General features: G+C 33.9%; 1 protein-coding gene across 1 annotated transcript; it reads right to left on the reverse strand.

Annotated features, from left to right (window-relative positions):
* Positions 1-13,788: 13,788 nt before the first annotated feature.
* On the reverse strand, positions 13,789-15,129 carry LOC129905848 (uncharacterized). Its single transcript, XM_055981465.1, has one exon. It carries the CDS (start codon positions 15,127-15,129, stop codon positions 13,789-13,791), a length of 1,341 nt encoding a protein of 446 aa, XP_055837440.1.
* Positions 15,130-24,914: the final 9,785 nt, after the last annotated feature.

Here is a 24,914-nt window from a genome sequence, read left to right on the forward strand (position 1 = left end):
CCACTCAACCCACTCGGCCATCCTAGTATATTCATTAATGAAGTCAAGACATTGACCTATTATATAATAGGTCAATGAGTCAAGAACTTATTCAGTTCAAATAGCAGAAATGTCAAAACAAAAAATGTGCGAGCTAAATTATTCAATGTCAAAACCAAAAAGTGTCCCAGCTCGATTATTCAATATCAAAACCAAAAACCAAATACTAAACTTGGTAATTTCTGTAAAGCTTCTATAAATTCATTAAGCAGGCTTTTCCGAAAACAAGCTTTTTTTGTTTAAGTTTCTTTAACAGTATTTAAACAACTTATTACAAGTTGTTAAACAAGTTCGAACTTCTATAAGCAATTAGATTCCGAAGCAAGCTCAATACAAGCTGTACAAAAAGTAATACCTACGAGATCTCAATTTATAGAAGCTGTTGTGCTAGTTGGGTACAGCTGAAATTTTGTATTCACCTCAGTAGTGTCAAAAATTTTACACGGTGTTAACTATTTAACGCAATTCACACACGGCATAAAAAACCCAACCCATAGAATCTGTCTGCCGTCAATCCATCCGTTGAAGTTGAAGATGGGACAGAAAGGGGTGACCCATAGAATTGGGCTTTTAGGCAATCTGTCTTTGTCTTTTTCCTTTCTATCATAACTGTTTATTAAAGAAATACAAGAAAGAACCAACCAATGAAATCAAATCAATTCTGAGGAAAACAAATGCATACATGCAAAATACACGCCACTTTTCCTCAGAATTGAAATGTCAAAAAATTTTTTTTTTCGTTTTTTTTTTATTTTTTCTTCGGCACTGGACGCATTCACAAACCTAGGTGCTACGTAGTCAAGTTTCGACTAGCTTTTGGAATGCGAATTTGCACTACAAAGCTAGGTGACAGATGCAATAAAAAAAATGTGTTTTGAGTGGTTTAAATAGCTTTTTTCTTTGAAATTCCTAAGTTTCCTGATTTATATTCACATACTGCACAATAAATTTTATTTTATATGCTTTTTTCATCAATTCCACCAAATTTAAAATTCAAACAGAATATGTTTCCATCAAAAACTGACTGAGAAATGTCAGCTAACTTTGAAGTCGAAAATTTTTACACTACGTCGGAGGGGAAATTTTAACTAATTTCTTAGCTCTTTTCAGCCAATCAGAACGAGTCGACTACGAGCACCTAGGTTTGTGAATGCGCCAAATACGTCGTATGACGGATTGCTTTTTGACAGCTGATTTCAAATTCCAAGGTGTGTTCGATATTTTATCGCTGAATTTGCACTAAGGAAGTTCTGATGCAAGAAATTTTTAACTATTATTATTATTCTTTTTTTTAATAAAATAAAATGCACGACTAGATTTCCTGTAGGTACTTGCTCTTCAGTTAAAAACAACTTTTTATAACAAATTATGAGTTGTAGGTATGACTATTTGGCATAGTAAAATTGAACTCAACAACAGAATTTGAGTATTTAATTGATATAATTTATTAGATATATCATTAAATGTTACTTTTATTACATTTTCTTCACAAATATACAATTAAAGTTCACAAAAGAACACAGTTCTTAGTTCTGAAAATCCCCGGTGTGCACTCAGAAACAGAAAATCGAACTGATCTATTGTTGACAACCAATGTCAAAGGATACGACGGATGAAGAAGTAGAAAGTTGGGTTACTTCTTCCGTCGAATCCGTCCGTCTCCATCCGATCTGTTGCTTATGGGTCGCTTCCCATAAGAACGTGTGTATTTTATCGAACTGTCAGTTGAAAACCATGACGGAACGGACGCAACGGATTCTATGGGTTGGGCCCTTAATTGTTTTTATTTCTCCATCTTATGCAGGAAAATAGAAATATAAGAAATAATGAAAAACGACTTTATATATGTTTGTGTTTTAAGGCCGTGTGTGAATTGCGTTAAATAGTTAACACCGTGTAAAATTTTTGACACTATTGAGGTGAATAAAACATTTCAGCTGTTAAAAATATAATGGGCTCTGGGACCTGGTTAAATTAGGTTAAACTATTTTTGCAGATGGTTTTGTTTTGTTTTTTTTTTTTTTATTTATTAAAAAGGAGTTTCCTGGCAAAAAAGAGGCAAAGAAAAATATTAAAAAAATTGAATTTTATTCACCCCAATAGTGTCAAAAATTTAACACGGGGTTAATAAAAGACGATTTTATATATGTTTGTGTTTTAATGCAGTGTGTGAATTGCGTTTAATAGTTAACACCGTGTTAAATTTTTGACACTATTTAGGTGAATAAAAATTTTTCAATTGTTAAAAATTTACTGGGCTCTGGGACCTGGTTAAATTTGAGTTTAATTTTATTTGCTGATGGTTTTGTTTTGTTTTTTTTTTATTTTTATTAAAAATGAGTATCATGGCAGAAAATTTTTTTAACAATAATCCATACAGCTGAAATTTTTTTTATTAACATCAATAGTGCCAAAAATTTAACACGGATTAAAATATTTGAGGCAATTCACACTGGGCCTAGTAAAAGATGTGGTTGAACAGCTGATTGACATTCTTTCTAAGCTACCCTTCAAGCAAACGAGTCCGACCCCGGTCTGAATCCACTCCGACTTCGACTACGAAACGGGTCCGAAGGCGGCTCGAATTAGTATGGAAATTATAATCACCGCGGAGCCAGTTTTATATGCATTGGTTTTTTCACCACTACTTCTCCTTCGACTTTGTATTCATATACAAAAAGTTGCAAGTGTGTGAGTGCAACCCCGTTTTTCTCGGTCGGTGTGTCTTTTCTGAACTCCGTTTTCTTGGGCTCTGTGAAGCTGGCACCCCCAAATGCAAATTTTTTTTTTCAAACCTATATGGTTCGATTGCCCAACGTTAGCCCAGGATAGCCCAACTTTTTTTTTCTTGATTGCACTATTTTTTCAAAAGATACAACAAAAAACTTTTTTTCATATCAGAAAACGAAAAAATTTAAATTTTTTTTCCTGTGAGAAAATCCTTAGTTTAAAACCGTGGTTTGTTTGCCCAAGGTTAGCCCAGGATAGCCCAACTTTTATTTTTGCTATCGTAAGCTTAGTTTAAAAATTATAGAAGAATTAGTTTTTATTCACCACACCAAAAACAAAAAAGTACGTATACACCTCAGTGACCCTTTTTTAATTTATAATTATGAACAATTAAATTCACTGGTGTTTGCATTGGGCCTCAAATGTTTTTAATTTGAATTAACATTTTTACTTGATTGAATGTAGTCCATATAACATTCCTGTTAAGAAGCTTAAGTTGACATTTAACATTAAAAGCCACAACAAACGAATAATTTTTCAAGTCTCAAAATCAATTTTTTGTTTTGTTTGCCATATAAGTACCTAGAAAAGCTACATGCTTAAAAAAATATATCCAAACATATTTCAAAAAGTAACAACAAATATGAAATGGTGTGAAGTGATTGCTTTTTCAGAACACGAGAAAACACTTTTTTCATAGTACCAACTTCTTAAAAATCAAAATTTGTTTTTTTAATGTAAAATTTATACTTTTATCATTTTTTCTCAATTAACCATTCTAATTCCAACTAATTACATCACTTTTTTTCGTTAGCCCACCCTTAGTTTAAAAGTTAGAACAAAAAACTTTTTTCAAAGTACCAACTTCTTAAAAATCAAAAAAATTTTTTTTCAGTGTAAAATGTATCCTTTTTTCATTTTTCCTCAATAAACCATTCTAATTCCAAATAATTACATCACTTTTTTTCGTTAGCCCACCCTGAGTTTAAAAGTTATAACAAAAAACTTTTTTCAAAGTACCAACTTCTTAAAAATCAAATTTTTTTTTTTCAGTATAAAATTTATCCTTTTTTCAATTTTTCTCAATTAACCATTCTAATTCCAATTAATTACATCACTTTTCGTTAGCCCACCCTGAGTTTAAAAGTTATAACAAAAAACTTTTTTCAAAGTACCAACTTCTTAAAAATCAAAATTTTTTTTTTTCAGTGTAAAATTTATCCTTTTTTCATTTTTTCTCAATTGACCATTCTCATTCCAACTAATAACATCACTTTTTTTCGTTAGCCCACTCTTTATTTAAAAGTTATAACAAAAAACTTTTTTCAAAGTACCAACTTCTTAAAAATCAAAATTTGTTTTTTTCAGTGTAAAATTTATCCTTTTTTCATTTTTCCACAATTGACCATTCTAATTCCAACTAATTACATCACTTTTTTTTGTTAGCCCACCCTTAGTTTAAAAGTTATAACAAACAACTTTTTTCAAAGTACCAACTTCTTAAAAATCAAAATTTGTTTTTTTCAGCGTAAAATTTATCCTTTTTTCATTTTTCCTCAATTAACCATTCTAATTCCAACTAATTACATTTCATTTTTTTTCGTTAGCCCACCCTTAGTTTAAAAGTTATAACAAAAAAAACATTTTTCAAAGTACCAACTTCTTAAAAATCAAAATTTGTTTTTCAGTGTAAAATTTATCCTTTTTTCATTTTTCCTCAATTAACCATTCTAATTTCAACCAATTACATCACTTTTTTTCGTTAGCCCACCCTTAGTTTAAAAGTTATAACAAAAAACTTTTTTCAAAGTACAAACTTCTTAAAAATCAAAATTTGTTTTTTTTCAGTGTAAAATTTAACCTTTTTTTCATTCAGTACCAACTTCTTAAAAATCAAAATTTGTTTTTTTCAGTGTAAAATTTATCCTTTTTTCATTTTTCCTCAATTAACCATTCTAATTCCAACTAATTACATCACTTTTTTTTGTTAGCCCACCCTTAGTTTAAAAGTTATAACAAAAAACTTTTTTCAAAGTACCAACTTCTTAAAAATCAAAATTTGTTTTTTTCAGTGTAAAATTATCCTTTTTTCATTTTTCCTCAATTAACCATTCTGATTCCAACTAATTACCTACATCAATTACAAATGAAAAAAGGATAAATTTTAGACTGAAAAATTTTTTTTTTTTGATTTTTAAGAAGTTGGTACTTTGAAAAAAGTTTTTTGTTATAACTTTTAAACTGAGGGTGGGCTAACGAAAAAAAAGATGTACTTAGTTGGAATTAGAATGGTTAATTGAGAAAAAATGAAAAGAGGATAAATTTTACACTGAAAAAAAAAAAATTTTGATTTTTAAGAAGTTGGTACTTTGAAAAAAGTTTTTTTGTTATAACTTTTAAACTGAAGGTGGGCTAGCAAAAAGTGATGTAATTAGTTGGAATTAGAATGGTTTATTGAGGAAAAATGAAAAAAGGATAAATTTTACACTGAAAAAAAACAAATTTTGATTTTTAAGAAGTTGGTGTTTTGAAAAAAGTGTTTTTTCGTGTTCTGAAAAAGCAATCACTTCACACCATTTCATATTTGTTGTTACTTTTTGAAATACGTTTGGATATATTTTACTAAGCAGGTAGCTTTTCGAGGTACTTATATGGCAAACAAAACAAAAAATTGATTTTGAGACTTGAAAAATTATTCGTTTGTTGTGGCTTTTAATGTTAAATGTCAACTTAAGCTTCTTAACAGGAATGTTATATGGACTACATTCAATCAAGTAAAAATGTTAATTCAAATTAAAAACATTTGAGGCCCAATGCAAACACCAGTGAATTTAATTGTTCATAATTATAAATTAAAAAAGGGTCACTGAGGTGTATACGTACTTTTTTTTTGTGTGGTGAATAAAAACTAATTCTTCTATAATTTTTAAACTAAGCTTACGATAGCAAAAATAAAAGTTGGGCTATCCTGGGCTAACCTTGGGCAAACAAACCACGGTTTTAAACTAAGGATTTTTTCACAGGAAAAAAAATTTAAATATTTTCGTTTTCGTTTTATTGTTGTGATTTTTGAGGTGAAAAAAATAATTCCGTTATAATCTTAAAACTAAGGGTGGGCTAGCGAAAAAAAAATCTTGGGCTATCCTGGGCTAACCTTGGGCAATCGAACCATATAGGTTTGAAAAAAAATTTTGCATTTGGGGGTGCCAGCTTCACATAGCCGTTTTCTCGCTTGAAGGGTATTTCCCGTTTATACGGCGATTTGAATCCGAATTGAATCAGGATTAAGGTCTATATATACCTGGATCGAATTGAATCCGGATTTATCGTTCCGATCCGACTCGGGGAGCTGAATCGAATCGAAAACGTGTATTATATACCTATAGAATTGACGACTCGAGATATCGGTGGCCCGTTCTTTTGTTAAATAAAAATAACTTTGGTAGTTGTGTCAACAAAAATCGTTGTTGTTGTTTATGTTAAATTTTGTTAGAAAATTTCAACTTATATGTGGGCTCATTTAGGGCTCATGGTCGTTTTGAAAGAGAGCAAAATAATTTTGTGGAACAAGTTTCTCACATGAATCCAATTTTTTTTTCACATCCAACACTTAAGGGGGGGTTTCCATAGCATTTTAATGGAAGATGGTTGACTAATTGTTGTATTACTTTTGCAGTTTATAAGATAATCTTATGAAACTTACTTTTTTGAAAAGGTAATAAACGTACCAATATTTTTGCATCATTTAAATTTTAGAAACATTTCTTGTGCGATTTTTATAAGGGTCAAAAATGATTTTTTTTCCTGCAAAGTTAGATTGAATCAGAATTTTGGTTGGGGCACCGTTGTTTGTAAACTTTTTATTTATTTTTTTTTTGTTTTATAATGACCAAATGTGTTTTCATGCAGTACGCGAAACAGATTTTTTTTTTTTTTTTTTTTTTTTATTAGAAAAAAAGCTTCGTTAATTTGTTGTAATTTCATGTTTTTTTACTCACTCTTCTTAGAATAACTTTACCGTTTATTAGTGTTTTTAGATGAAACAAAAAGAAAACAATAAAGGGAAATTAGGAGAATCCAAAAAAATTTCTAAAATTTAATTTGAAGTTAGTTTGAAGGGTTAATTTGAAGGAAAGGTGTCAAAATGCACTTTTTTAGCATTTTAGTCGTGGGGCAAAGCGTGATTATTTTTTAAAATGTTTTTGTATATTTTAATGAGAAGTTAATAAAGTTGTTCATGCAACCCGTTTGCCAAAAAAAATATTTTTTTTATTTACACACTAAAAATTTGATTTTAATAAACCAATATTTGCATTCTGTTTCTGAGGAAGGGGCAGTCAAAGCATCCACAATTTATTTTTATTATTTTTTTTCATTATATTTCAAATCAGTTTCAAAAAAAAAATATATATTTTTGCTCACAGTATTTTTAATATAAATTGTTGAAAAAGTGTCTATTTTAGCTTTTTTTACTTTGAAAATTCCATTGATCACGCACACATGCAAATTTAGTTCAAAAGAATGCCACGCATAAGCTGGCGCTGATGAACTCTTTTTTTCTGTTCTTTTCTATTTATTGAAAAAAAAACTTGCTCTTGCGCTCTCATTTTCTCGTTATATTTTGTTTTTGTTTTTTGTGTTTACATAATACTTTTTTTTTTGTTTCCTATTTCCTCACTCAGGCAGGCAGAAATCATTCATGAAATTATGAAGATGCTGCAGAGAGTAGGTAGATAGTAGATATTTTTTGCAAGATCATTATCTTTTGTTTTCAAAAAGGGTTGTTTTGTTCTTGTTGACTCTTGGGTTTCTTCTAACAATTCATTTCGTGTTTATAATATCGCACCCGCCGCGGTTGCGAGTTGACACTTTTGGGTTTTTTTTGGTGTCAGCGAAATTCTTTGCATTGTGTAATATTCACATCGCTCGTGCGGGGATATAGGTAAAGGATTAGATATGTGGTATGCATTTGTTTGTGTGTAAAAATGTGTATTGACATTTGACATGTGCTTGTGCACAATGATTGATTTCTATATTTAGGTTGATTTCTGGGTTGTATTGTTTATTATACTACACTCGCGCGTGCATGCGGGGTTATATAATATAAATATGTCGTTTTGTTTTTCATTGTCTTTGTTTATATGTTGCGGATTCGGTTTTTTTTTGTAGGTTTGTAGGTATAATATGTAGTTATATTTTCGCGGGGGAATGGGTAAAGGGTTATATAAGTGTATTTGTGGTTAGAATGTACTTGATGGTATTTATAGAAGTAGTTTTGAATAGGTGAAGATGCTCAGTATGTTTCCTTAGCAAAAAAAAAAGTTTTTAAAATTACACCTACTGAGGAAACAAGCAAAAAAGTAGCTAATGCCTATCTGAATTTATAAATAAAATATCAGTTTGAAAAAATAGATCATTTTTTTTCAAAGTGTTGAGCTTGAAAATTATTTTTGAAAACTTCCCTAAACTTTGATTACATAATTGAAAAATTAATTTCAAGATTTAAAAAAAAGTAACTTATAAGTTATGAATGCTGCCTTATTTTTGTTTCCTAATAATGTAGGTATAGGTAAATAAAAAACAAAATCGATTCAGTTACGAACTGAGTTCATTGCATTGGTGACTCTAAAAAAATCTTTATTAAAAAGGTGTTGAAAGTAAATTGGATTGATATCGAGTCCATCCTCAAACAACATACACATAAGCACCTAAACATTCTATATATTGTAAGTAAATACATTTCCATGTCAGCCGGCACGCGCGTGTGCGAGACAAAAAATTTCTCAACGAAGAACAACTCAAAAGTGAGCAAGAACCTGAAAATCAATCCTTCTGCGCATCTACTCATATTTTTATACAAACTACACAAAGGATACTGTCAAGTATATTATATCAATGCACCCATATAACACATCCTCTACCTGCTTCTCCGCTGAACAACTATAATTATTATTATAATGCAAAAAATTTCTCTGATACACAAAAAACTCAAATGCCATCCACAACAGCAACATGGAAACAAGTTTCTTTTTCATTTCAAAAATAATTAGGTAGACACTCCAGAAATCTTTCATGAAAATATTGAATTTCAAACCAGTTTTCGTCCACAAACCATATCCATATAAAGATCTATGTAGTATACCTACATCCATTTGCATGTCACCCCGCACGCGTGAGTGCGATGGCGATCTCACAAAGAGACAATGAATGAAAACCATAACCAACATCCTGAGAGTAAAAAACCAGAGAATTCGATGGCGAGAGAGCGAAACAAATTCACTAATACACACAAATGCTTTTACATGAGATTTGACTTTGCTGAAAAAGGGAACCCAGTCTTAAACTGCAACTTCACACAATTCCAACTTTTCTTCAAATATTAAATTGTGATACAAATTTGTTTACATATGTTATTTCGTGAAGCAAGCTCAAAATAATAACATTTTCTTCAAATTTTCATTAAATTTTTCATGTTTTTAGCACTTTTATTACCGCACACCACCAAAAAACAAACGTCAAAACAATAACAAAAAAAAAAAAAATAAAGAAAGAGAAAGAAAACTGAAAAATTGAATCCAAAAAATGTTCGTCTCAGAAATCTCAGAATAAAAAGTGAGCGCTCAGCTGAGATTTTTTGTCTTACTTAAAAATTCTCTGAGCGTTCAGAAATCTCACTTGATGGTACGCACTTATTTTGTTGATCTGTCAAAATAAAATTTTTTGAGATCAATTTAATGCATGAATAAACAAGAAAGAATTAATTTGGTACTGAAATAATTCTTTTAAATTGAATTATTAGCAAATTGAAACAAAAATATGCATTAAATAAATTCTAATACGAAAAACAAACAAAAAATTCTCTTCTCACATCTTCCCCTCTCTAGAAAGTTTAGTTGTGTTTGACAGATTAACATTTATGGAATATTCATTCACCCATACGCAGTTGTGTGTATGTGTAGTGAGAAGCTATCATTTTTTCAACAAAACCAAAATTAAAATTCGCTCTGAAGCAATTCTTGCACACAAATAAATACAAATTATGGGAAAAAATAATTTATTAGGTAATACAAAAGTTTTTATTCTAATTGTTTTTATCTCTCCATCTTATTCACGAAAATAGAAATATAAGAAATAATGAAAGATGATTTTATATGTGTTTGTGTTTTGACTATCGTTGAACAGCTGATTGACATTCTTTTTAAACTATTTCAGTTTCTTTATTTTTGCGTTCTGGATTTTCTGAATTGTCTCACTGGTCTATTCTATTCCTTATCCAAAGTCGTACCCGAATATTCCGAAAATGTGGAATACGCCTACTTCGTTTCTTTATTCTTCGGAACATTCCGGATAAACTTTTTTATTGTTTCCTTATCCATCCTGGAATATTTGGAGTGCATTCTTTATATTCCAAGTCAGACCTGGAATTTATGGAATATTCTTTCACACATACGCATTTGTGTCTAACAAAAACAAAAACAAAATTAAAATGCGCTGTGAAGCAATTCTTGCACATAAATAAATAAAAATTGTAGGAAAAATAGTTAATTAATGCAAAAGTTTTTATTTTAATTGTTTTTATTTCTCCCTCTTATTCATGAAAATAGATATATAAGAAATAATAAAAGATGATTTTATTATGGAATATTTATGGAATATTCTTTCACACATGGGCAGTTGTGTAGGTGTGTAGTATGGAAATGGTGTGGTGAAAATCTCCACTTCAAGAAAACGGAGCCAAGGTCGTACCCGAGTCGGAGCAGCGAAAACCTACCACAAAAAGGAACAAAAAAAGAATGACGTTTCGCTCTTGAAGCCATTTGCATCAAAAAAAAGAAAACGATTTATTTTTTTTTTAGACTAAAATTTTTTTATTTTATTTTCACAATCATGAAATTATTTTCATCATTTTCTTTTGTTGTTGACACTGGCCACCGGCTGGAGTTGGAGTTGTGTGTGATTTAGTTCCATAAATTGTTGAAATGAATTGTTGCTGTTGATTGTTGGCGGTGGTTAGGTTGCCGGGGAAGAAAATTTTTTACAAAAAAACAAAATAGATTATCAGAAAAGTGCTAAGCTACGTTTCAGCAATGCAAACCTTTATTTTTAGTTAAAATTTTCCAATTTGTTGAAAGAATTTTAATATTAATGACGAGCCACGAACACGACACGGTAATAGTGAGAAACTGTCAGTTTTTCAACAAAAACAAAAATAAAATGCGCTTTGAAGCAATTCTTGCACATAAATAAATAAAAATTGTGGGAAAAAATAATTTATTAATACAAAAATTTTGATTCTAATTGTTTTTGTTTCCCCATCTTATTCCTGAAAATAAAAATCAATGAAATAATTCAAATTGATTTTATATGTGTTTGTGTTTCAATTAAAAAATGTGGTTGAACAACTGATTGACATTATTTTTAAGCTATTTCTGTTTCTTTATTTTTGCTCTCTGGATTTTCTGGATAAACTATATGGTCTCGCCGGTTTATTCTATTCCTTAACCAGGAAAAAATAAAGGAACAAACATACTCTCTCTGTTTCTTTCTTTTTGCGTTCTGGATATTCTGGATAAATTTGTTTGTCTCGCCGAAGTGCGTTCTTTTATTCGCCGATGTTAACTTTTGCTAACAATAGGGGTATTCACGATGCGATGCAACTGGTCTTGTATCATTGCAAAATTGTAAAATCTTACAACACTACAACAAAAAAATATACGGATTAAAATTTTACAACAGTCTTGCACTTTTGCTATACCCTAGACCTATTGCAAAATAAAAATACAATAGAGTAAAATTATTTTTGACAGATGGCAGCTCACCGTCGCTTCGCCCATGATAAACAGTTTGTCTTTTTTATTCTGTTTATTATGGTTGTCGGCTTGTCGGTACTCATGTCCCGTAAATTAGTTTCTTTTGATGTAAAATAATTTGTGAAAATGAATTAACCCGAACAAAGCAAAGAATTAAATTATAAAAATTTCCGTTTCCACTCAGAAGTGGGCGTGGCAGGGGGCGTGGAAATTTCGCTAAAGCTAGTAAAACTTGTTTTTATTACATTTAGGCCGTGTGTGAATTGCGTTAAATAGTTAACACCGTGTAAAATTTTTGACACTATTGAGGTGAATACAAAATTTTCAGCTGTTAAAAATTTATTGGACTCTGGGACCTGGTTAAATTTGAGTTAAATTTTTTTTCAGATGGTTTTGTTTTTTTTTTTTTTTTATTAAAAAGCAGTATCATTGTGGTGGCCAAGTTCTTAGAGCCTTAAATAAAACTTGAGTTTTCCTTTGTTAAGGCTTAAAAATACTTGGTATTACAATTTAGTGGCATAAAAATTAAAAGCACGTTCTTAAAGTGCAACTAGCCAATGTATATAAATTTAAGGTTATATAAGCTTATATAATAGAAAGTTGGCGCAAAGTGCGAAAAAGAAGAGAAAGAAAAAAGTAAAAAATTAAATTAACGAGAACAGGGTCGTCAATGAAATGACTTGTTGCATTGGTAGGTAGGTGGCGTTAACATACCGCCCCCAGTAAGCTGACTGCTATCCGCATCTGCCTTACTCCCTTTCTCTGGTCCAGTTACATCCAAGACAGCCAATTTAACAGCAGGTCGCTCATACAGACCTGATTTTGTTTGCACTTTTGCTCGGCGAACCTATCCATCTTTCCCCATGGTCACGTCCACAACAAGCAATTTTGGCCAGCAGTTCCTTGGAAGATCATTGTCCACTATGACTACTAAGTCTCCTTTAGCGAGTGGTTTAACTTTAGTGTGCCATTTTGATCTTCGGTTTAATGTTGGTAGATAGGCTTTTACCCACCTTTTCCAAAAAGTTCAGCCAACAGTTGTGATTGCTTCCTCTTTCGGAAATCTATATTTTGTAGATCGCAGAGTGGTTTTGACCCGTCTGACTTACCAAGGAGGAAGTGGTTAGGCGTTAACGCCTCATCATCCACTGACTCCATAGATACAAATGTTAAAGGCCTTCAATTAATAACGTGCTCAACCTCAATAAGGACAATACGCAAAGTCTCGTCACCAACTTTTCTTGAAGGAAGTATTTGATAAAGTACGGTTTTAATTGATCGTACCAGCCTTTCCCACGCGCCGCCCATGTGGGGAGCTGACGGTGGATTAAACCTCCACTTTAAATCTGCCGTCGTAAACTCATTGGCGACCTGACCCAAGGTCAACATTCTTCCATTCTTCCCGAAGCACCTTTTCCGCTCCTCGGAAATTTGTTCCATTGTCACTGTATATCTCCAAAGGTGACCCACGGCGCGCGATAAAATTTCTTAAACACATGATGAAAGAATCTGTAGTTAAATTATGAGCTACCTCTATATGCACCGCCCTGACAGTAAGACACGTGAAAAGTGCACCCCATCTCTTCTCATTCCGTCTCCCCACAGTGGCATTAATCGGACCGAAGAAATCCACTCCAACAAATGAAAAAGGTTTAAAAAACGCTCCTAGTCTTGCTTTAGGCAAATTAGCCATTTCAGAAATTCGAGGACGAACTCTATGAATCTTGCAATATTGACAGTCTTTTCTTACAGCTTTAAGCACAATTCTCAGCTTTGGGATGTAATATTTTTGCCGTATTTCATTCAGAACAGTGGTTCATGGTTCAGATGATGGTATTTAAGATGATAATCATCAACTAACAAGTGAGTAATATAATCCGACTTTGGCAGAATTATTGGGTTCCTGCAATCCATTGCAACTAAATCGGCAAAAGTAGTCCGCCCCTGCATTCTCAAAACTCCATTTGTATCCAAAAAAGGAGATAGTTTATAAAGAGCACTACTTTTTGGAATCTGGTGTTTTTCTTCAGCACATTTTTTTAAAATAATTATTTCTTCCAAATAAACATTTGCTTGGCATTGTCGATAAATAAGCGTTTGAGATTTTCTTATTGCACCAGATGATAAAACAACATTTTTTATTTATTTTATATGTAGCCTTAATTAGATTAAGAGGCTCGAAATCTTTAAGTTTACGTCGCTCCGCATTTTACTTCATTTTCTCCATATACATGAAGACGAACGCAGCTGATCGCATCAACTTTCTCCAGGTTCTAAAGCGGTTCTCATCAATCAACTTATTGATTGCTGCTTTCATTTGGTTAATTAGTAACAGATGTGGCCGGAACTCGTTCTTGTCATTGTTTTGGATTGTTGGCATTTCTGGCCATTCAATTGAGCTTTTTTGAAGAAAAACTGGGCCTCTAAACCATTCATTTCTTACATCCCACTCGGGATCGGAGTTCCATTTTGTTGCTTTATCTGCCACATTTAATTTTGAGGGAATCCATTTCCAGTCCAAAATGTTGGTGGATTCCGAAATCTCTCCAACTCGATACATCACTAATTGCTGGAAGTTGCGGGGTTCAGTGCGGAGCCAGGAAAGCACAGCCTTTGAGTCGGACCACAGAAACTTTTGACTTATGGGAAAACTATGTGCATTACAAATAGAGTTCATAAGGCGTACTCCGAGTACAGCTGCTTGCAGTTCAAGCCTAGGAATAGACAATGGACGCCTGGGAGCTACTTTTGTTTTCGCACTTACTATAATAGTTTCAACTTTGTTTCCCTGCTCAATTCGAAAATAAGACACCGCAGCGTAAGCATTTTCGCTGGCGTCTACAAATGTATGTAATTGAATGGAAGTTCCCTTTTGATTTAAGTTTGAGGAATAGCACCTTGGAATCTGTAGTTCTGTAACTCTTGGTAACAGATTTTGCCATCTTACACACCTTTCGTATAACTGTATAGGCAGTTCTTCATCCCAGTCTAACTCAATACTCCAAATATCTTGTAAAAGAATTTTTACAAACACTAGAAAGTGGGAGAGAAATCCCATCGGATCGAAAATAGACATTAAAATTTTAAGAACCTCACGCTTTGTTGGTACTTTTTTCTCCGTAAGGTCCGTAAGGACTTTTCTATTTAATGTATTAAAATTTAAAACGTATGTAAAGGAATCACAGGAAGTATTCCAATGCATGCCCAATACCTTTTCCGTTATTGCCGTGTCAGAGTCATTCATCCCAAAGGCTTTGCTCGAATTTGACCTTTCACATTTTTCTTGTAATGCATTAAGAACAGCTGATGAGTTGGACATCCAGTTTCTTACATGAAACCCAGCATTTGCATGAATATACTTTACGTCTTTTGCAAGTCGTGTAGCTTCATCAATGGTGTCGGTGCTATCAATGAAATCATCCACATAATGATGTTGCAGAATTGCCTCGACTGCTCTAGGCTTGCTGCTGCTGAAACTCATAGCATTTTGATTTTTTACATAGTGGGCAATACACGGCGAGCATGTTGCGCCGAATGTCAGGGCCTGCATCTCGTAAACACTAGGTTTGTCTTGATGATTTTCAGATCTCCACAAAAATCGCTGCACAGACCTATCTGACTTACGCACCCGCACTTGGTGAAACATTTCAGCTATGTCCCCACAGACTGCAATTCTTCGCAACGAAATCCGTATAGAACTGTTGTGATTGGAACTAACTGGTCCGGTCCCTTCAATAAGAAGTCGTTGGGAGACACACCATCACACTTGGCAGCTGCGTCCCACACGAGTCTTACTTTTGCAGGGTTATTTGGATTCTTGACAATAAAAATTGGTAGATACCAGACATGGCCATGGACATCTAACTCGTCTGGCGATAACTTTTTAGCATATCCCTTCGCCACTAAATTAGAAATTTGTTCATTTAAATTTTCACTCAGCTCGACATCTTTTTGAATTTTTCGATCAAGTATTTGAAATCGATGAAATGCCATGCGGTAACTGTCAGGCAAAATAAATTCATCATACTTCCAGAGAAGACCAACTTCAAATTGTTTTCCGACGCGAACACAACTTTCTTCAAGTATGTCAAGGGCTCTCTTTTCTTCTGCAGATGTCAATTGTTGTGTTGGAATACGCACGCCCATGTTTTCAATTGAAAAATATTTTTCCACAAGTTGGTGAAGATCTGTGTCACTTTGGGTTTGATAAATGTTTAAAGCAAATTCATTTTCAATGTTGTTTTCTCTTTCAGGCCCATGTACGGACCATCCTAACCGTGTTTTTGTTGCCATTGGTTCGGACCAGTTACCCTCAAACACTTTTAAAGGAACACCAAGCTTCCAATTATCCATACCGATAAGAATTCTTGGTTGTGCATATTGGTACGAAAGAATAGGCAAACCCTTCATATATGGATATCGGTTTTTAAGAACAAGGCTTGAAACGGATTGTGTTGGCAGTCCCAAATTGCTTACTGTGCGAGCATTCTGAAGACTGTATTTTTTGGAACCCTCGTTGCATCCTGAAATGCTTAAAGTGACTATTTTTGAATTCTTTTCGGACGTCCATCTTAAGCATAGCTCCTCGGCCCTACCGATGAGATTAAGGTCATCAGCGAGCTCTTCATCTACCAACGTTAAAGACGAACCTCTATCTAAGAAGGCAAACGTTTCTAAAAATGTATTGTTTCCGTATAGTCTCACCGGTATAATACTAAAGAGCACATTCGATACATGGTTGATTTCATTTCTACCAGAATGGCAACCCAAAGTCAATTAACCAGATCGCTGCCCAGATGCACTTGTATATTTATGCAAAAGTGGATGATGTTTCAATGCACATCCGCCTACTCCACATAATGTTGTTGTTTTGCATCGCGAATGTGGGTGTCTTAACAAGCATGTATGACATAAATTGTTTTTTCGAACAATGTTCCACCTCTCTGACCGTCCAGTTTGTTTAAATTCGTTGCAATCATTAAGTGAATGAAAATTGTTACAAAGGTAACATTTCTTTGGTTTGGAACATCAACCACGTCATGAGAAAACAAACCATTACTACGTCTTTCTCTTCTTTCGATTGGCTTCACATTTGGCGTTGTGACGGAACAGGTAGCTTCGGCAATTTCACTTAACCAATTGGAAAATTCTGGCAACGTGGGTTGTTCCAAATTTTTTGAGAAAATGGCCCAGTTTAAAAGAAGGTGTGGTGTTAATTTGTCAACAAACTCTTTAAGAAGCGTGGGGTTGTTCAAGTGGGCTGTCATATGCGACGCTTCCATTGTGGCACATACATTTTGGATTGCGAGTGCGTATTCAATAAGCGTTTCCATCTAATCAGCTTTTGGAGGTGCTTGGTTCATAGCTTTGGCAATCATAGCATGGAGTATGTGGTCTGGTCTACCGATTCGCATACGATCATAAGGGTCAGGTCGATCATAAGGGTTCATGGTTACAGCTGGCATTTTTGTTTGGATCTGTGATGGTTGACTTTCAAAATGTTTGACGTTGCATGGGTCAGGCTGCCTCTGAGGCACGACAACAGACTTAATAGGGTTTTCATTAGTATTTTTCATAGCACAGGTTTCTGGTGCATGGTTTTTTAATTTTTCTACCCACATTTTGGTTAGTTTGGTACGATCTACTTCTACCGATTTACCTTTTTCTAGATCCTCATCCGAACTGCTAAATTCACACAGAATTTTGTACTTCTCTTGTAAGTACTGCTGATTACTTTGTTCACGCAGTTGCTTTTCTTCCTTCAGTCGTTGGATAAGAAGATCTCTTTTTCTGCGGGATTTCGATGATTTGGACTTCACATTTTCGATGGGGCTGATAGGATGTGAAGGTGGCTGCGAAGGTGGTTGTGAAGGTGGGTGTGAAGGCGGACGTGAAGGTGGATGTGAAGATGGATTCGAACGTGGATTTGGTTGGTGTGCTGTAGAATGTCGACAGGGTTCACACATCCAACTCGTGTCGTTCACTGCAGAGTCTACTTTGACGCATTGGAAATGGAACCAAGCATTACATTTGTCACACGCTGCCATTTCTGGTATATCGGGCTCAGGACAAAGCTTGCAGTTATATTCTTCCAATGGTGATGACATCGCATTTGGTGGTTTTCCGTTTGGCATAATGCAGCAGGTAGAACACAAGTATTTTTAAGAATTGTGGTGGCCAAGTTCTTAGAGCCTTAAATAAAACTTGAGTTTTCCTTTGTTAAGGCTTAAAAATACTTGGTATTACAATTTAGTGGAATAAATATTAAAAGCACGTTCTTAAACATTTTACATTTTTTTTATAAGCTTAATTTACAGTAGGTGTATTCACGTAAACGTGGAAAACCCATAGAAACCGTAGAATTTTCTATCGGTAGAAATGAGCTGTCAAAATTTGTATGTGAAAAATATTCCGCAAATCATAGAATTTTATCTCACAAATTTGAAGCAGAAACCATAGTAAAAAACCTGATAAACGATTTATGTCTTATTATTCACAAATAAAATATGTTAATATTGAAAAGAGAATATTATTTTATTTGAGCAAATTACTTTTTTTTTTATTGTTGCATAGTATTTGCAAAATTGACTTAATTTTTTTAGTTGAACAAATTTTATAAGTTCAATTTGACGTTTAACAAACAGCTGTTTGTTTCTATTTTTTACGCAATTATTTCTTGCTGGGGTGTTCATTTAAACCTTTTGTGGAATTTTCTATTTTTTTGTAAAGTAGAAAATTATCTCGTTACGTGAATACCCTTAGTTAATTGTAATTGTGTTTTTTTTAAATATTAATTCTGCTGGTAGCTTCTTAACGCAGGTTGTTCAAGTCCGGTTGTCATTGTGAAGGTTGGATTAGGGAGGGGTGAGGCTTTCAGCCACGATAGTGAGGTTATCCAGGATCAGCGTAGAAGGGGATGTTCTCTTCGTCGTTGGTTGATATCAAATCCTCATCTAAAAGTTCCTTAGCTTCTAGGTACCGCTGGTTAGGATGTCTTGGGTGGTTTATGACTCTTCCTATTATTGGGTTTGGATGGTTGCTCAGGTTCTGTAGGCATCTTCTGCTTGGATAAGATATTTGTCGAGTTTTATAATTGGGATTCTTCATACAGTCTCTCATTGCTGACGTGTTTCCTGCGTATCCTGTCGTATTGCATGCCTGTACAGATCCTTAAGATCTTCTTCTCCAGGATTGCTAACTTGTTTAGGTGGGATTTTGTCACCGTGAACCAGATAGGAAAACAGCAGGTGATGATAGGCCTTATGAGCTGCTTGTACAGGAGAAGCTTTGTCTTTTGGCTGAGTCCGTTTCTTTTCCACATAAGTGGATGAATGCGATGAAAGGCGAAGTTGGATTTTTTCAAAACGGCTGCTGCTTGAGGGTTGAATCGGTTCTTCTCATAGAATTGTATTCCCAGATATTTAACGTTATTTTTCGCTGAAATTTGTGTTCCATCGGGAAGTCTTATCTTGATGTTCCTGCAGTTCCTGGCTGAGCGTATTCTAGGATTTCTTGGGATGGCTGGTCGTCTAAAGCATAGATATCAGTTCAGATTTGGCTGTGTTGATTTTAAAGCCCAAGCGCTTATAAAACTCGTAAAGTCGTCTTATGTGGGCTTCTACTTACCTTGAGGCTAAAATAGGTGACTAAGACTTCGCGTACGTGAGAGAGTCGTCTGCAAACAGGAGATTCTGAGCTAATTCTGGGTGTGGCTGATCGGATGTGTAAATATTGAAGAGGAATGGTCCTAGCTTCGATACTTGGGCAACTCCGGCATTAATTGTCCTCGTTGTTGATTGGTTGTTTCATAATTGTACAAAGAACGATCTGGAATGAAGAAAGCTGTAAATAATTTTGATTAGTGAAATTGGAAATCTCAGCTGGAATAGTTTGTGAATAAGTCCTTGAATCCAGACAGTGTTCTATATCTGTTCTATATCGAAAAAACATCCGAGAGTGACTTGGTTTTCGTTTAGGGAGGCGACAACATCGTGTTGGAATTTTAGGAGTGGGTGGAGTGTAGAGTCGTCCTTGTTGTTTTCCTTCTTTGATATGGCCACGACTTTATTTTTTTTCTACTTCCTGGGAAAGAAGCAATTGACAACGCAGTTGTTTAGGATAATTGCCAAGAAAATTATCGCTGAATGAGGCACTCTTTTCAGAATAAAATCTGGTTTGGTAAGCTCGGAGTTGTCTGCAGGGTCGCTGGCAAGATTGTTGTCGCTGAATTGCCTGGTCTCAGTGATTATTTGAGCGCGTTGCACTGAAGTGTTGGCTTCTTCTAAATACTCAGTGTCCAGAGGCGGGTTCGGTTTGAAGTGATTTTCAAAGAAGTTGGCAAACGCTTTTGCTTTATCTTCGCCATTAGGTGTTGTGATGATGACTGGCATAGGAGGCTTCTTTCCGATAACACTATTGATCTTCTTGAAAGTATCTGGACCTGGCTTGATTGCTTGGAGTCTCTTCTAGAGCTGGATATCGTTGAAGTGCTGTACTGAGTTCCTAAACATAGTGTTTACACAGTTGAGTTCGCTGAGTACAGTTTGATAGTTGCTGTTGTTGGTATTTAACTACCTCTGGTGAATCCTTTGGAGCAGTTTCCTTAGCCGTTGTCTATGGTGGTAGAGGTTCTGGATATATATGGGCAGATGTTGGTATTTATCTTTGGAAGTCCTTCGCTGTTTCTGATTTTCTAGGGCAGTACTGACAGCATTCTCCAAGTCGTCAATTGCAGCATCGATCTGATTGTTTTGAAGATTGCTATTCTCTGAGGTAGAATGATTGCTCTGTCGATGTCTCTCTGAAGCCTTGGAACATTCAGCTTAGAATAGTTGATGAATGCTTCTTCTGGCTGGTTTGCGGTGAGGATTTGGTGTTGTAGATTTATTGAGAGGATAACTGCTTTGTGGTCTGAGTCACTAGTGAGTGTTGTGAAGATATAGTTTCTCAATTCTGGTAGAATGAATACTAGGTTTGAAGTTGCAAGAAAGAAGTCAAGCGTTAATGGTGTTCTCGGGAATGTGGGCTTAGGTTGAGAGATGATGACTAGGAAATTTTGATAACTGTTATCGTCCAACCAGTTGACAATAGTATTTCCATCATTGTTGTTTTCGGTATCCATCCATCGCTGAGGTCTCGCATTGAAGTCGCCATATGAACTTCTGCTGACAGTTTGGTTTAGGATTTGAAGATCGTGTCTTATTTCATTCAATCTTGCTGTGCATTCGTTGTAGATGATGATAACGGTGGCTTCCAAGCATTTATGGCCGGGAATTGTCACTTTTCAGGCACAGTAGGCAAATTTATTGTGAAGGCACAGAGCAGTTCCTCTCTTTCCCTCGCTCTTGTCCGTTCTGAAAGTCTTGTAGTTGACGAAATCAATGTTGTTCCTCTATGTTACATTTGTTTCACTGATTAAGGCAATGTCCGCGTTGTTCTTTTTCAGGAAAAGGTTGAATGATGTTCTTTTTTCTAGGCTATATAACGAGTTAGCGTTATAAGCCACTATGCGCAGTATTTGTAGGCGCATTAAGCGCTAGCTGAATCGATTCGAAAACGTGCGTTATATATATAGAATTGAAGACTCAAGATATCAGTGGCCCGTTCTTTTATTAAATAAAGTTAACTATGGTAGTTGTGCCAAAAAAAAAATCGTTGTTGTTGTTTATGTTAAATTTCGTTAGAAAATTTCAACTTTTATTTAGGAACGACTAACATTAGGTGCGTCCCACCAAGAAAAAATCTATGAGGGCTCATTGTCGTTTTGAAAGAGAGCAAAATAATTTTGTGGGACAAGTTTCTCACATGAATCCAATTTTTTTTTCACATCCAACACTTCAACTGCAACTTCACATTTTTTTTACATAAGTTATGTCGTGAAGCAAGCTCAAAATAATAATACAATTTTCTTCAAATTTTCATTAAATTTTTCATGTTTTTAGCACTTTTATTACCGCACACCACCAAAAAACAAACGTCAAAACAATAACAAAAAAAAAAAATAAAATAAAGAAAGAGAAAGAAAACTGAAAAATTGAATCCAAAAAATGTTCGTCTCAGAAATCTCAGAATAAAAAGTGAGCGCTCAGCTGAGATTTTTTGTCTTACTTAAAAATTCTCTGAGCGTTCAGAAATCTCACTTGATGGTACGCACTTATTTTGTTGATCTGTCAAAATAAAATTGAAACAAAAATATGCATTAAATAAATTCTAATACGAAAAACAAACAAAAAATTCTCTTCTCACATCTTCCCCTCTCTAGAAAGTTTAGTTGTGTTTGACAGATTAACATTTATGGAATATTCATTCACCCATACGCAGTTGTGTGTATGTGTAGTGAGAAGCTATCATTTTTTCAACAAAACCAAAATTAAAATTCGCTCTGAAGCAATTCTTGCACACAAATAAATACAAATTATGGGAAAAAATAATTTATTAGGTAATACAAAAGTTTTTATTCTAATTGTTTTTATCTCTCCATCTTATTCACGAAAATAGAAATATAAGAAATAATGAAAGATGATTTTATATGTGTTTGTGTTTTGACTATCGTTGAACAGCTGATTGACATTCTTTTTAAACTATTTCAGTTTCTTTATTTTTGCGTTCTGGATTTTCTGAATTGTCTCACTGGTCTATTCTATTCCTTATCCAAAGTCGTACCCGAATATTCCGAAAATGTGGAATACGCCTACTTCGTTTCTTTATTCTTCGGAACATTCCGGATAAACTTTTTTATTGTTTCCTTATCCATCCTGGAATATTTGGAGTGCATTCTTTTTATTCCAAGTCAGACCTGGAATTTATGGAATATTCTTTCACACATACGCATTTGTGTCTAACAAAAACAAAAACAAAATTAAAATGCGCTGTGAAGCAATTCTTGCACATAAATAAATAAAAATTGTAGGAAAAATAGTTAATTAATGCAAAAGTTTTTATTTTAATTGTTTTTATTTCTCCCTCTTATTCATGAAAATAGATATATAAGAAATAATAAAAGATGATTTTATTATGGAATATTTATGGAATATTCTTTCACACATGGGCAGTTGTGTAGGTGTGTAGTATGGAAATGGTGTGGTGAAAATCTCCACTTCAAGAAAACGGAGCCAAGGTCGTACCCGAGTCGGAGCAGCGAAAACCTACCACAAAAAGGAACAAAAAAAGAATGACGTTTCGCGCTTGAAGCCATTTGCATCAAAAAAAAGAAAACGATTTATTTTTTTTTTTAGACTAAAATTTTTTTATTTTATTTTCACAATCATGAAATTATTTTCATCATTTTCTTTTGTTGTTGACACTGGCCACCGGCTGGAGTTGGAGTTGTGTGTGATTTAGTTCCATAAATTGTTGAAATGAATTGTTGCTGTTGATTGTTGGCGGTGGTTAGGTTGCCGGGGAAGAAAATTTTTTACAAAAAAACAAAATAGATTATCAGAAAAGTGCTAAGCTACGTTTCAGCAATGCAAACCTTTATTTTTAGTTAAAATTTTCCAATTTGTTGAAAGAATTTTAATATTAATGACGAGCCACGAACACGACACGGTAATAGTGAGAAACTGTCAGTTTTTCAACAAAAACAAAAATAAAATGCGCTTTGAAGCAATTCTTGCACATAAATAAATAAAAATTGTGGGAAAAAATAATTTATTAATACAAAAATTTTGATTCTAATTGTTTTTGTTTCCCCATCTTATTCCTGAAAATAAAAATCAATGAAATAATTCAAATTGATTTTATATGTGTTTGTGTTTCAATTAAAAAATGTGGTTGAACAACTGATTGACATTATTTTTAAGCTATTTCTGTTTCTTTATTTTTGCTCTCTGGATTTTCTGGATAAACTATATGGTCTCGCCGGTTTATTCTATTCCTTAACCAGGAAAAAATAAAGGAACAAACATACTCTCTCTGTTTCTTTCTTTTTGCGTTCTGGATATTCTGGATAAATTTGTTTGTCTCGCCGAAGTGCGTTCTTTTATTCGCCGATGTTAACTTTTGCTAACAATAGGGGTATTCACGATGCGATGCAACTGGTCTTGTATCATTGCAAAATTGTAAAATCTTACAACACTACAACAAAAAAATATACGGATTAAAATTTTACAACAGTCTTGCACTTTTGCTATACCCTAGACCTATTGCAAAATAAAAATACAATAGAGTAAAATTATTTTTGACAGATGGCAGCTCACCGTCGCTTCGCCCATGATAAACAGTTTGTCTTTTTTATTCTGTTTATTATGGTTGTCGGCTTGTCGGTACTCATGTCCCGTAAATTAGTTTCTTTTGATGTAAAATAATTTGTGAAAATGAATTAACCCGAACAAAGCAAAGAATTAAATTATAAAAATTTCCGTTTCCACTCAGAAGTGGGCGTGGCAGGGGGCGTGGAAATTTCGCTAAAGCTAGTAAAACTTGTTTTTATTACATTTAGGCCGTGTGTGAATTGCGTTAAATAGTTAACACCGTGTAAAATTTTTGACACTATTGAGGTGAATACAAAATTTTCAGCTGTTAAAAATTTATTGGACTCTGGGACCTGGTTAAATTTGAGTTAAATTTTTTTTCAGATGGTTTTGTTTTTTTTTTTTTTATTAAAAAGCAGTATCATTGTGGTGGCCAAGTTCTTAGAGCCTTAAATAAAACTTGAGTTTTCCTTTGTTAAGGCTTAAAAATACTTGGTATTACAATTTAGTGGCATAAAAATTAAAAGCACGTTCTTAAAGTGCAACTAGCCAATGTATATAAATTTAAGGTTATATAAGCTTATATAAAAGAAAGTTGGCGCAAAGTGCGAAAAAGAAGAGAAAGAAAAAAGTAAAAAATTAAATTAACGAGAACAGGGTCGTCAATGAAATGACTTGTTGCATTGGTAGGTAGGTGGCGTTAACATACCGCCCCCAGTAAGCTGACTGCTATCCGCATCTGCCTTACTCCCTTTCTCTGGTCCAGTTACATCCAAGACAGCCAATTTAACAGCAGGTCGCTCATACAGACCTGATTTTGTTTGCACTTTTGCTCGGCGAACCTATCCATCTTTCCCCATGGTCACGTCCACAACAAGCAATTTTGGCCAGCAGTTCCTTGGAAGATCATTGTCCACTATGACTACTAAGTCTCCTTTAGCGAGTGGTTTAACTTTAGTGTGCCATTTTGATCTTCGGTTTAATGTTGGTAGATAGGCTTTTACCCACCTTTTCCAAAAAAGTTCAGCCAACAGTTGTGATTGCTTCCTCTTTCGGAAATCTATATTTTGTAGATCGCAGAGTGGTTTTGACCCGTCTGACTTACCAAGGAGGAAGTGGTTAGGCGTTAACGCCTCATCATCCA

Source organism: Episyrphus balteatus, chromosome 1 (genome assembly GCF_945859705.1).
Source record: "Episyrphus balteatus chromosome 1, idEpiBalt1.1, whole genome shotgun sequence".
In the NCBI taxonomy this organism is placed as follows: Eukaryota; Metazoa; Arthropoda; class Insecta; order Diptera; family Syrphidae; genus Episyrphus; species Episyrphus balteatus.